Consider the following 13,098-nt stretch of genomic DNA (forward strand, 5'->3'; position numbering starts at 1 on the left):
GCTGCGTATGACGTCACACAGCTGCTGCGGCCCGCCCCCCATTCGGTCCGGCCACGCCTGTGTTGGCCGGACCGCGCCTACGAACCGGCGGCCAAACGCCGCCGTTTCGCCCGCTCATCGAACGCCTCTGCCTGTCAATCAGGCAGAGGCGATCGCAGCCCTGCTATGAGCTTCGGCTGTCTGGCATGCGCCGGCAAACTATAGCGTTAGCGCATGCGCAGTAGGGACCCGTTCGCTCGGCTGCAACAAAAAGCAGCGAGCGAACGGGTCAGAATTACCCCCAAAGTCCAATGTCCTCTATTTGGCCATCGACCAGATAACCTCTTGTAGTGCATCTTTAGTAAGGCGACAAGGGGTGCTCTAAGAATCAAAAAATATGACCCTGCAGATGCTACCTTGGGGTCTCGTGTGTCTATTCTTCAGCGACTATTCCTATTTATACAGTTTAGCGCATGCCTTGCGTTCTAGATGGCGTTCTTTGGTAAAGGCAAGTGAGGTGCAATCATGCATCTTGTATTGTGTCCATGTATAAAAACAATATTTAATATTGCAGGATGAAATGATCTTTAATGGGTGTAGATGGAACATTTAGGGATATGTACATTGTGTAGCTGGTGGGTCTGAGAACTTTATTTCCTGCAAAAATTAACCGATTTTACAGCTGTCAGTGGGACCCCTTTGTTTTTTTATGAGGTCAATATAAAATATGAATATAATATGAATATATATAATATGAACATTTATAGCGACACATGTAGTCATAGTCTACGTAAGATATACAGAATATAAGGCTCAAACAAGCAACCTGTTAGGCTCCTCTTTGTAGTGCAGAATGTTCCACAGCCGGGAGTATATATATGGTATTGGTTACATATATTGTTCATAGAATTTGAAGACTGTGCACACATATCGTGTAAGAAAATTTTGGTGAAAGCCAAAAATGGAACCCTCCCCCCCATGCAAATCCATTGTTTGCACTTACACCTAGTGATGACTACGGAACACCCTGCTCCTTCTGCTGTATGGAACCTCCTTATTATTTAAAAATATTTCTTGCAGTGTCTGATTTTATGCATTTGACCTTAAATATTCTCTTGTGTTCATTGATGGCTTCAGGAGGATGACATTGCATTTGGGGCCAAATATAAAGCACAGAAGACCAAAACTGGACAGTAATATGGTAAATATCTCACTGGCAACAATGTATTTGCCCTTAGTGCTGAGATAGGCAGGAATAAAACTCGCCCAGACACTGAGGAAGGTCAGCATGCTGAAGGTGATGTATTTCGCCTCATTGAAGCTGTCCGGTAAGTTCCTAGCCAGAAAGGCGACCACAAAACTGATCAAGGCCAAGAAGCCCAAGTATCCTATGGTGCAGAAGAACATGATGACAGAACCCTCATTACATTCCATGAGGATGACACCAGTTAAGACATGATAATTAGGCTCTAGAAACGGTGGGAACCTGACCAGCCACACCAGGATAATAATCACCTGGACACAGTTTGAAGTAGAGACAACAAGGAGGGCTGTCTGGAAACCAACCCACGCCCTCAAATTGCTGCCAGGTCTGGTGGCATTAAAGGCAATGACAACGATGATGGTTTTGGCCAAGATACAGGAGATACACAGCGAGAATATGACCCCGAAGAGAGCTTGTCTGATGGTGCAGGTCAGTCTGGATGGGCGGCCGATGAATGCCAAGGAGCAGAGGAAGCAGAATGTTAGGGACAGTAGGAGGAGGTAGCTGAGGTTGCGGTTATTCGCTTTCACCACTACAGTGTCCCGGAACCTGAAAAACACGCACAGCACCATCATTGTGGCCAAAGAGAAGATCACTGAGAATGACGCCATCACCAGCCCCAAGGGTTCCTCATAGGAGAGGAATTCGATGACCTTAGGAACGCATTTGGTTCTTTCATTATTTGACCACTGGTCTTCTGAACAAATGAAGCAAGACATAGAATCTGCAAAATAATATTGAGTAAATTAAATCACTGCACACAAAAAAAAAACACGAATCCCTGCTATTTGGGTGGGTTATATTGTTTCTGTGCAGGGTAAATACTGGCTGCTTTATTTTTACACAGCAATTTAGATTTCAGTTTGAACACCCCCCACCCAAATCTAACTCTCTCTGCACATGTTACATCTGCCCCACCTGCAGTGCACATGGGGGGTCATTCCGAGTTGATCGCTCGCTAGCAGTTTTTAGCAGCCGTGCAAACGCATTGCCGCCGCCCGCTGGGGAGTGTATTTTCACTTTGCAGAAGTGCGAACGCTTGTGCAGCAGAGCGCCTGCAAAATCTTTTTGTGCAAAACAAGACCAGTCCTGCAGTTACTCTTCGTGTGCGTTGATTCTAACGACGGAGGGACGGCTTTTGACGTCACACACCCGCCCAGCGTTCGCCCAGCCACGCCTGTGTTTTTCCCGACACGCCTGCGTTTTTCTAAGCACTCCCTAAAAACGGTCAGTTGACACACAGAAACGCCCACTTCATGTCAATCTTCTTGCGTTGTGCCGTGCGACTAAAAGCTTCGCTAGAACCTGTGCAAAACCACAAAGAACTTTGTACCCGTACGTCACGCGTGCGCATTGCGGTACATACGCATGCGCAGATTAGCTGTTTTTTTCACTGATCGCTGCGTTGCGTACAACGGCAGCTAGCGATCAACTTGGAATGACCCCCATGGTTTGGCCCAACTGCTAACAAATTTGCTGCTGCAATCAACTCTCAACTAGGCCCACTGTCATTAAAATGCATTGAGTCTCTGGGGGTCATTCCGAATTGATCGCTAGCTAAAAATGTTCGCTGCGCAGCGATGATGCAAAAAAATGGCACTTCTGCGCATGCGCGACATACTTTCACAACGGTCACAGGGTCTAGCGATGCATTTCAGTCGCACTGCTGGCCGCAGAGTGATTGACAGGAAGGGGGTGTTTCTGGGTGTCAATTGACCATTTTCAGGGAGTGTTCGAAAAAACTCAGGCGTGCCAGGAAAAACGCAGGCGTGGCTGGGCGAACGCAGGGCGTGTTTGTGACGTCAAAACAGGAACTGAACAGTCTGAAGTGATCGCAAGCGCTGAGTAGGTCTGGAGCTACTCTGAAACTGCACAATTTTTTTTTGTAGTCGCTCTGTGATCCTTTCGTTCGCACTTCTGCTAAGCTAAAATACACTCCGAGTGGGCGGTGGCATAGCATTTGCACGACTGCTACAAACTGCTAGCGAGCGATCAACTCGGAATGATTCCCTCTATCAGAAGCAGATAGCACTGGGAGTTCTGTTTTTAAGGTTTTACCCATGCTTGTAAATTATTTTCTGATTCTCTCATTCCTCATAAATTGAAATAACCTGCACCCCACAATCCTATCCTAGAGGTGCCCTGTATGGTAATATTGATTGATTGGCTCCATATAAGTTATCAATCATGTCTCACAGGGCTTTTATAAATGGGTTGTGGAAATCAGCTATTTAATGTCAACAAAATCTGTGGCATGCTGCACCACGCAGGCAGAAATATTACACGCAAGTCACTTTAATCCCTATAATTCTGCATTTTAAAATAAATCAATCTATGTAACACCCCCCTGCTGCCTCCCCACACCGCTAACCTGTCTGCTCCCTCCCAGAGTGTGGATCAATGTGTGAAATGTGTATTGAGAGCCTGATATAGATGCAGCCGCAACTTCAATGGTGTCACAGCTGAGCTATTAGCAGCAGAATCTGCATGCGTGGCGGCCGAAGTGCCACGCGCCAAGAGTCCTTTGCGATGCCGCTTGCGGTGAGGAGTCAGTCGCAGAGTAACTGACAGGAAGAGGACATTTAGCTGAGGTAAACAAAGACGCGCCGTGACCATTTTCAGGGCGTGTCTCGGCACGTGACTGTGAAGTCGTACGCATAAAACATGGCGCCAGCGCTGCAGCTTCCGCTGCTTTTCTACACAGCCGTGGAGACACTCAGTATTGAGCAGAGAGTGGGACTAGTCTAATACTCACTTGTTTGGTTGGAAATCATCCCCTCCGGGCACAGAAGGCAGTCAAAGCAACAGACCGGCTGACCTCTCCGCGGCGTCTTCCTGTAACCAGGAGGGCAGTCACCGCTGCAGACTGATATTGGAACCTGGTATATCAAACAGAACAAATACAGTATCTAAGCTTTCCTTTTATTTGACTCATTTTTAGAATAAGGCCCATAAGTGTATAGTATTAAGTAATAAACCCATGGCCATAGGCCCTCATTCCGAGTTGTTCGCTCGCAAGCTGCTTTTAGCAGCTTTGCACACGCTAAGCCGCCGCCTACTGGGAGTGAATCTTAGCTTATCAAAATTGCGAACGAAAGATTTGCAATATTGCGAAAAGACTTCTCTGTGCAGTTTCTGAGTAGCTCGAGACTTACTCTTCCAGTGCGATCAGTTCAGTGCTTGTCGTTCCTGGTTTGACGTCACAAACACACCCAGCGTTCACCCAGACACTCCCCCGTTTCTCCAGCCACTCCCGCGTTTTTCCCAGAAACGGTAGCGTTTTTTCACACACTCCCATAAAACGGCCAGTTTCCGCCCAGAAACACCCACTTCCTGTCAATCACATTACGATCACCAGAACGAAGAAAAAACCTCGTAATGCCGTGAGTAAAATTCCTAACTGCATAGCAAATTTACTTGGCGCAGTCGCACTGCGGACATTGCGCATGCGCATTAGCGACTAATCGCTCCGTTGCGACAAAAAAATAACGAGCGAACAACTCGGAATGACCCCCATAAAACGTAATACATAATCTCTATCCCTAAAACACTTTAAGAAAACAAGATTGTTTTAATAGTGCATGGTACTAGCATGAATACGGAAATTCACCTTGCCCGGTCCTCCAGCCCAGAAAATGGCGCTGTCATTACTGGAGAATCCCTGACTGGGGCTGACCGTCCCGACTTTCACATATTTACCAATGTTGTCTTCTAGCTGCCAATTCAGAATATCAAAGTAGCCGTTGATGTCTCCGTTAGCATCAAATGACACTTCTTCCCCGGCAGTGTTGACAAAATGAACTCTTCTCAAGTGATAAAGAAGCTGAAATAAAAACATAATAACATTTGTTACGCCACAGCAAGGAATAAAGAGGAGACCACAAAATCCACGTTCATTAACGAATCATAATCTGAGGAGAATTATGGTTTTGAGCTGAGAGCTCTGCAGATACTAACACTCAGGGGTCTTGGATGGAGATAAAGTACCAGCCAATCAGCTCCTAACTTCCATGTCACAGGCTGGGTTTGAAAAATGACAGTTCGGAGCTGATTGGCTGCTACTTTATCTCCACCCACTTTACCTCTATCCAAGGCATGAATTCAGCATTTACCGTATGCACAATTTTGTCCTCATAATTGACAGGATTTAGATTTTCTTTTGGTAGGTGGGGGGGGGGGGGGGGGGATTCTATCATGAGGCAAAGGTACTTGGTATATATACATTAAATATCAGAATATATATCTAGCACTGACTAATCTTTTTCTTGACCTCTGAGTCTGCACAGGTTTATCTCAAATATTTATGTGACTACAATTACCAGCATGCACATGTCTGTGTTCCCAGGGTACCAAGGGGAAGAGGGTAGAAATATTGGGTGCAAAGGCCCTTGACCTGGGTCTCCAGTCAAGCAGGAACCCAGGAATATTGTACCTCATCCTCTACCTTGTGTGAGGCACAGCCATACTTACATGAGACTGTGGCGGACTGATATTAACAACACGCTTAGGCATTGGAGAGAGAAAAAGTACCAACCAGCTCCTAACTGCCATGTTACAGGATGTTTGAAAAATGACAGGAGCTGATTGGTCGGTACTTTATCTCTCTCCACTTTATCACTCCCCAAGGCTTAGTACATATGTACCTTAGTCTCCCTCCCTCCTAAGTGCCGGCCCCACTATTTCTAATGTGTTTTCGCCCCCCTCACATTATGGCTTGTCCCCCCTTTAATCAGTTACAGGGTGCCTCTTCTTCATTACATTATTCCAAGAGCTGTCGGAAAACGTGCGGCTTTATTCAACAGCACTGAGTGGATGTTCCCTATTCCATGCTATTATTATTATTATTAAGCACCGGACAGAGGGGAAAACAGATTACTCCGGACTTTCCAGAAGTCAGGGAATCTGTTCGGAGTCCGGAGTATCAGGGGTGTATCTTCCTATTGGCCAGGATGGCACTTGCCAGGGCGACAGCCAACGGGGGGTGGGGGTGGGGGGGCGCCGCCCGGCAGTGCCACCCGCACCAGGGGGTAGAATGACATACTAGTTCTCACTGAGTACATCCCTTAGCAGTGCTCATCCACTGCCGGACTCTCAGAAGCGTATTGTACCCTGACACTCTCTGTGACTACGGTCACAATGATGGTGAATATAGCCGGGGAGCGGGGCACTTCCAGGTATGGGGGGGGAGGCGCGAGTCTCTTCCTCTTCCGCTCCCCTTCTCATTGGTCCCATGCGGTCTGCCACCAAACACCAGCCACTACAATCAGCACCAGTCAGCAGTGCAGCATGACCATACCTGTACATATTCTGTGGTACCGTAGCTGCACTGCATGGTCTATCCTGGCAGTCTGGATAACAGCTTACAAAGATCTCTGTATGGAGAGGTATCTAGACCACTGACTGCCTGTCCAGTTGTGTTGAGACTACAAGTCCCAGCACACCTTGTCAACTGGATTTGCTGGGACATGTAGTGCCATCACACCTAGAAAGGGTTTTTAACTGTATGTGTATTGTGTGCATATATCCCCTTGGTGTCCCTGTCCGCACCCTCCTGTAATTCTTCCTCAGTGTTTCTGACCTCAACCTCCCTGTGACACCCCCCTCAGTGTCCCTGCCCGCACCCTCCTGTAATTCAACCTCAGTGTCCCTGGCCGTACCCTCCCCGTAATTCCCCCTCAGTGTCCCTGCCCGCACACTCCCTGTAATTGCCCCTCAGTGTCCCTGACCTCAGCCTCCCTGTAAGCCCTCCACCTCATTGTCCCTACCTGCACCCTCTCTGTAATTCTCCCTCAGTGTCCCTGACCTCAACCTATCTGTAACCCCCCCCCCCTCTGGGTGGGGGAGGTGGGGGGCACCAGTTACTTACTTTGCCAGGGGCGCTCAGACCCCTAGATACACCCCTGCGGAGTATCCATAATTTTGGAGGGTGTGGGTTGATAGATAGACAGTGTCTAGTTAGACAGTCAATAGATAGACACCATGGGCCAAATGTAATAGAGTGAGAGTTTCAGAAAGTGAGAGATTTGGTAAGGTTTTGCAGTTTTGTTTAAAGTGGCAATCATTTACACTGCAAAACCAGGCTGATCTTGCAGTGTAAATGATTGCCACTTTAAGAAAAAACTGCAAAACCTTACCAAATCTCTCACTTTCTGAAACTCTCACTCTATTACATTTGGCCCCATATGTTAGACAGACATTAGGTCGACAGGGTCAAACGGTCGACATGAAAAGATAGATCGTACAAAAGGTTGACAGGGTCAAAAGGTCGACATGAAAATGGTCGACACAAATAAAGGTAGACCCCATGTTTTTTGCATTTTTGTGGTTTGTGTGGATAGTTTTGTCATCTGGGACCCCAAATTGTAGAAAGGCATCCCCTCGCGGGGCTCGCTTCACTGGCCATGCTTCGGGCTCGGTGGCTCGCTGCGCTCGCCACAAGGTTTATAACCAACTCTATGCCGACATGGATAGAGAAGGTATGAAATAGTCCAAAAACATGTAAAATGTTTAAAAAAGTGTCTATCTTTTGTATGTCGACCATTTTCATGTTGACCTTTTGACCTTGTCGACCTTTTGTACTGTCTACCCTTTTCATGTCGACCTTTTGACCCCGTCGACCTAATGTCTGTCTAACATATGGTGTCTATCTATTGACTGTCTCACTAGACACTGTCTATCTATCATCCAGATACCATTTTGGATGGGCAGTGACTGAAAAAAGAATCTTGGTTTTAATAAATGGTGCAAGCTCAGTGGTCCCGCCCTCTTCCTCTGCTGTGTTCCGGTTGTGTGCACCGCAGCAGGGAACCTGGGCCTGCCACACGGCCACTATCACTAATCTCTGCTCTGTCTTTGCTTTGCCTGTTCCACTTTGCACATGCACAGCAGCAGCAGCACCCTGATAACAGCGGGAGGGCACTCGTACAATAACCTACCCGGGAAACCATCATGTATGTTACCATGGAAACATGCTTCCATGGACATCCAGTGCTGCAAGCCATGATGGGGATGTGTGGCTGAGGTTATGTGTTGGTAAGATATGGGGCATGAGAATACAGTAACTACGTTTACCTGCCAAGGTTTAATATCATGTTTATCGGCACAAGACTTCCCAGCGAAGGGTCCTTCGTCAGGTTCACAGGTCAGCAGGTTGTGGAGAGCATGAGCAATGGCGTAGAGAGCATTGTGAGCCGAATACACGGCTTGTGATGTCGGGTCATTGTACTCCGTAATGTCATCTGTCACCAGTTTCTCCAACCCCGTACAAACCCGGCTGCCTGGGCCTACAGCAGATGATACTCTACTATTGGTCTCACCCACAGCCCACCTGCAGTTAAATAATATCTCCCAAAACTGTTGGATGGAGAGCATCCTGGAGTATGTGGAAGGGTGGACAGACTGGAGGAAGCTGGAGAAGTGTGGTAGTGTATTTCGACTTCTTGCGATCCCTATGGTGCCGTTGAGAAGGTCCCAGTACTGCTTCTGCTTGAATATTGGGGTGGTGAACCAGGCTTCGGTGCCAATCCAGACTTTTCCAAAGAGATTATGTTGAAGGACCCCGATGAATATCATGTTAACCTCTGCTGGGGAGCAGTAGAGAATTACCACGGTGGCTTTTGATCTGCGCACCGTTTCTACGATCGTCGGGAGAACCGCTATGCTGAGAACGTAGTCGACCGTTTCAAAAAATGCTATGCAAATCCCGTTCCTGGTCGCCTCACGTTTGAGGGTTGTACCCGCTTGCAGGTAATAGTCTATCGAGGAAATAAAGATCCCTATCCAAGTCCAGCCAAATTTCAGGCACATTTCAATCACTGCTTGCGGCTGATTCGCAACACTGACGCTAGTCCTTAAGAATGACGGAAAGTCCATTTTGTTACTCAGGGCTGGAACGGAGGCTATATAGCTGACCTGGAAATATATACAAAATACCATTCTTTACACTGAGCTACCACTTCATACTTCCTAAAAAATATCTTTACATCTTACATAATATATAAACTTCTGTATGTAATATTGGCACCAACAGTTATCTTTGATGTCTTTGTTTATAATCAGTGAGTTCTGATGTCATAACTTCAATGCTCATTATCAGGGCAGCCGGTAGCCAGATTAGGGTGGGGGGGGGGGGGTCGCAGGGCATACAGTACCCCCGGCCCCCCTTTGTTAGGGGGCCGCCCAGCCAGAGCACACTGACATCGCTAGCTTTCCCTTTCATGCAGCAGCAGAACCAGACAGCCAGAATGCTAGGAGGGCAGTATCCATTGCAGGCCTAGTTTAAGGTTTTATGGGCTACCGATTGAGCTGTCATGAACAGCGAAAGCCGGTGTGCATCCCCCCCCCCCCCCCACTTCCCCCCTCCCCTGCCTTCCCCAATGACTCACACTGCAGCAATGGAGATGGGAGTAGGACCTTTGCGCTAGCGGGGTAGGTGAAGGCCAAGGGAAGGGCAGGGCTGCGTCCTTTTAGATAATTATAGCACTCTATAGTGACTAGATAATAGAGGAGAGACGATGTATCAAACCTTGGAGAGAGGTAAAGTAGAGTAGTTGCCTAAAGCAACCTAGCAGATACTAACGGTCAATTCAAGACTGTGCTAGATAAATGACAGCTATAAGCTGATTGGTTGCTCTGTGAAACTTTTCCACTTCATCACTCTCCAATGCTTGATACATACATACCCCAAATTAAGTCTAAATGTTAGAACTATGGCCCTCATTCCGAGTTGTTTGCTCGCAAGCTGCTTTTAGCAGCATTGCACACGCTAAGCCGCCGCCTACTGGGAGTGAATCTTAGCATAGTAAAATTGCGAACGAAAGATTAGTAGAATTGCGAATAGACACTTCTTAGCAGTTTCTGAGTAGCTCCACACTTACTCGGCATCTGCGATCAGTTCAGTGCTTGTCGTTCCTGGTTTGACGTCACAAACACACCCAGCGTTCGCCCAGACACTCCTCCGTTTCTCCAGCCACTCCCGTGTTTTTCCCAGAAACGGTAGCGTTTTTTCGCACACACCCATAAAACGGCCAGTTTCCGCCCAGAAACACCCACTTCCTGTCAATCACACTACGATCAGCAGAACGAAGAAAAAACCTTGTAATGCCGTGAGTAAAATACCTAACTGCATAGCAAATTTACTTGGCGCAGTCGCACTGCGGACATTGCGCATGCGCATTAGCGACTAATCGCTCCGTTGCGAGAAAAAAATACAGAGCGAACAACTCGGAATGACCCCCTATATAGTATATACTCAAGGGGTGCAACAAGGGATCACTGGCCATACAGCAAAAATCTGAAGTTGGGCTCAGCAAATGCTTGTCCCATCCCTTTCCCGAGGCTCCCACAATGCACAGGGAATTCACACGCACAATAAATCCTGTTTGGGGCCTCACTATGCAAATCCTGAGCATTCTCAGAAGTAGCCCCTCCCTCTGGTGGATCCTCCTCACCTATGTGCCACACCCCCCTCTCTCATAGGTCCACTCTTGCCTAAACATTAACGAAGAACCATAGCAGGAATAAAAGAATTGGGTAATCTTGATTTCTGGATGACGTTTTCATTTTGCAATCATCACATTAAAGATGTTACTTTAACTATACATTGCTTTGTGTACTATAGGACATACAAAAACATAGAATAAAAGGTGTCAATCCCTGGCCCTCAAGTATCCTTGCAACATCTCATTCACGTCATTGCACGGACTTAACAGTCTCAAGTCTACTTACCTGAGGTAACCTCCAAAGGCCAAGTACTCTTCCTATTGCCAATGACGAAGTTGATATATCTCCAATGACAGCCGGTGGAAGTGGCCGGGCGGCACAGTTATAGTTTGGGGCATAGTTCCCACCTGAGGTCAGCTGGAAAGTGGCCTGAAGAGCAGGTGGCTCGGAGTAGCAGGAGTCATACATCTGGAAGCCCAGTGTGATGTTTGGTAGAAGATATGGATCTTTGTTGATTTCTTGGACCGCGAAAAGCAAAGCCAGAGCCGACTTGTACAGTTCTGACCTAAAACTAGAGACAACAGATATATATTAGCCCTAATCCACCATACCATAGAGAGGTTCCTTCCACCTAGAGATAAAGAGCCTGACATAAAGTGTAGGGGTATACAGCAATAAGGTACCATACTGGAGATAGATGTCTCTTATAATAATAATCTTTCCTAAACCAAGCGATATCTGTTAAATTCCATACTGAACCTGAAAACTTAACTTATACCCTATATATCCCATACTGATCTCTCCTGAACCTGGACATTGATTGAAGTTATAGTCTCTACAGATCTCTTGAAGTTTACGTTGCATCTTGTTCTCACCTCCAGTAAACAGGTGGCACCATTGCTGCCCCTGTAACGACACCTGTTACATCCTGCGGACACTCTGGGCACGGCGCTTCAGCTTGGTGTCAACGGACCTGCACCCGCAGCCTGACATCATGATGTTACTTGTTCAGAGGGGCAGGGCTGGCACAGGGCATAAAATTGCCCAACTCTTGCACTGCAAATTGTATATTGTGCTGATCTCTCCTAAACTCGGAGATAGAAGTTATGTTGTCTACTGATCTCTCCAGACCATGGGGACAGCAATAATATCATGTTCTGACTTCCCATCAGCCCTGATACACAAGTTACACCGTATACTGATCTCTCCGCAGACTGGTGGCACAGGCTACGTCATATCCTGGTCTCTTTACAGCCCAGAGATATAAGTTACATCTGAGAGCTTTCCTGGCCTTATAGAGTTGTAGAGACCGGAGAAGTTACAAGCCATACTGAAATCTTCCTTATGTGGGGATTTAAATAGGGGTCTATTCATGAAGCAGTGAAAAGTGTGGAGAAGTGAGCCAGTCTAGGTCGACCACTATTGGTCGACAGTAACTAGGTCGACAGGGTTTCTAGGTTGACATGTTCTAGGTCAACAGGTCAAAAGGTCGACATGAGTTTTTCACAATTTTTTTCTTTTTTTGAACCTTTTCATACTTAACGATCCACGTGGACTACGATTGGAACGGTAATCTGTGCCGAGTGAAGCGAGGCACCTTGCCTGAAGCATGGCAAGCAAAGCGTGCCATGTGAGGGGACAAGATGCACTAATTGGGGTTCCCGGTCACTCTACGAAGAAAACAACACAAAAAACCCATAAAAAACTCATGTCGACCTTTTGACCGGTCGATCTAGACCCTGTCGACCTAGAGACCCTGTCGACCTAGTTACTGTCAACCAATAGTGGTCGACCTAGACACTGTCGACCTACAGTAGTTACTATCTACCTTCCATACCACACCCGTATCATATTGGTAAACAGTGTTCTTCATATACTGTACGTACCCAGCATCAGTCCTATATCCCAAAGGAATGCAAACCAGATATACAGTATTCACTAGAAAAATAAGCTACCTCCAGCAACCAGTGTATAAAATACCCTACTTTATAAAATACAGCCCATTATAATAACCCTTATAATCTGAGCAGCACTCAGCGATTATCCAAATATTAGTACTCACAGGACACATGGACGTGGATCCGGGCGGCTGGAGAATAGATTGATCGGCTTAGTTGTGCTGGCACTTATAGGATTGACCATGCCTAACACGACGTCTCCTTTCTCAGTGTAGTATGTCCGAGATGGGATGGAGAGGAGACACCTCGGAACCAGTGCCACAACACAGCAGAGAGGCAAGGCCAGGATACACAGCTGGAAGTGGACACACATTACCGATCTGATGAGGAAGGAACGACAAAGTCTCTAGATAACCTGGAAAGAAGTGTATTGAGCACTGGCAAACGCAGGATTTCGAGAGGGGGGGTTTCCAAATGAAGTCCACAATCTCCCACTCTGTGGAACATTAGAGCAAG

The 13,098-nt window shown here is 47.0% G+C and overlaps 1 protein-coding gene across 1 annotated transcript; it reads right to left on the reverse strand.

The window, feature by feature from the left end:
- Positions 1-958: 958 nt before the first annotated feature.
- LOC134949716 (extracellular calcium-sensing receptor-like) lies at positions 959-11,582 on the reverse strand. Its single transcript, XM_063938471.1, has 6 exons — positions 11,560-11,582; positions 10,970-11,255; positions 8,315-9,154; positions 4,854-5,066; positions 3,999-4,122; positions 959-1,967 (listed from the first exon to the last, which is right to left on the reverse strand). Exons 1-6 carry the CDS (start codon positions 11,580-11,582, stop codon positions 1,069-1,071), a joined length of 2,385 nt encoding a protein of 794 aa, XP_063794541.1. The 3' UTR covers positions 959-1,068.
- Positions 11,583-13,098: the final 1,516 nt, after the last annotated feature.

Source organism: Pseudophryne corroboree, chromosome 8, assembly GCF_028390025.1.
Source record: "Pseudophryne corroboree isolate aPseCor3 chromosome 8, aPseCor3.hap2, whole genome shotgun sequence".
NCBI classification, from domain to species: Eukaryota; Metazoa; Chordata; class Amphibia; order Anura; family Myobatrachidae; genus Pseudophryne; species Pseudophryne corroboree.

What these genes read in the sequence shown, in the direction of transcription:
- LOC134949716 (XM_063938471.1), bottom strand. Translation starts at nt 11,582, where the DNA reads ATGGTGCCACCTGTTTACTGGAG. An exon ending in GTGCCACCTGTTTACTGGAG is followed by an intron (nt 11,256 to 11,559) that starts GTGAGAACAAGA and finishes TGTTGTCTCTAG; the next exon opens with TTTTAGGTCAGAACTGTACA. An exon ending in GATGATTTCCAACCAAACAA is followed by an intron (nt 1,968 to 3,998) that starts GTGAGTATTAGA and finishes ATTATTTTGCAG; the next exon opens with ATTCTATGTCTTGCTTCATT.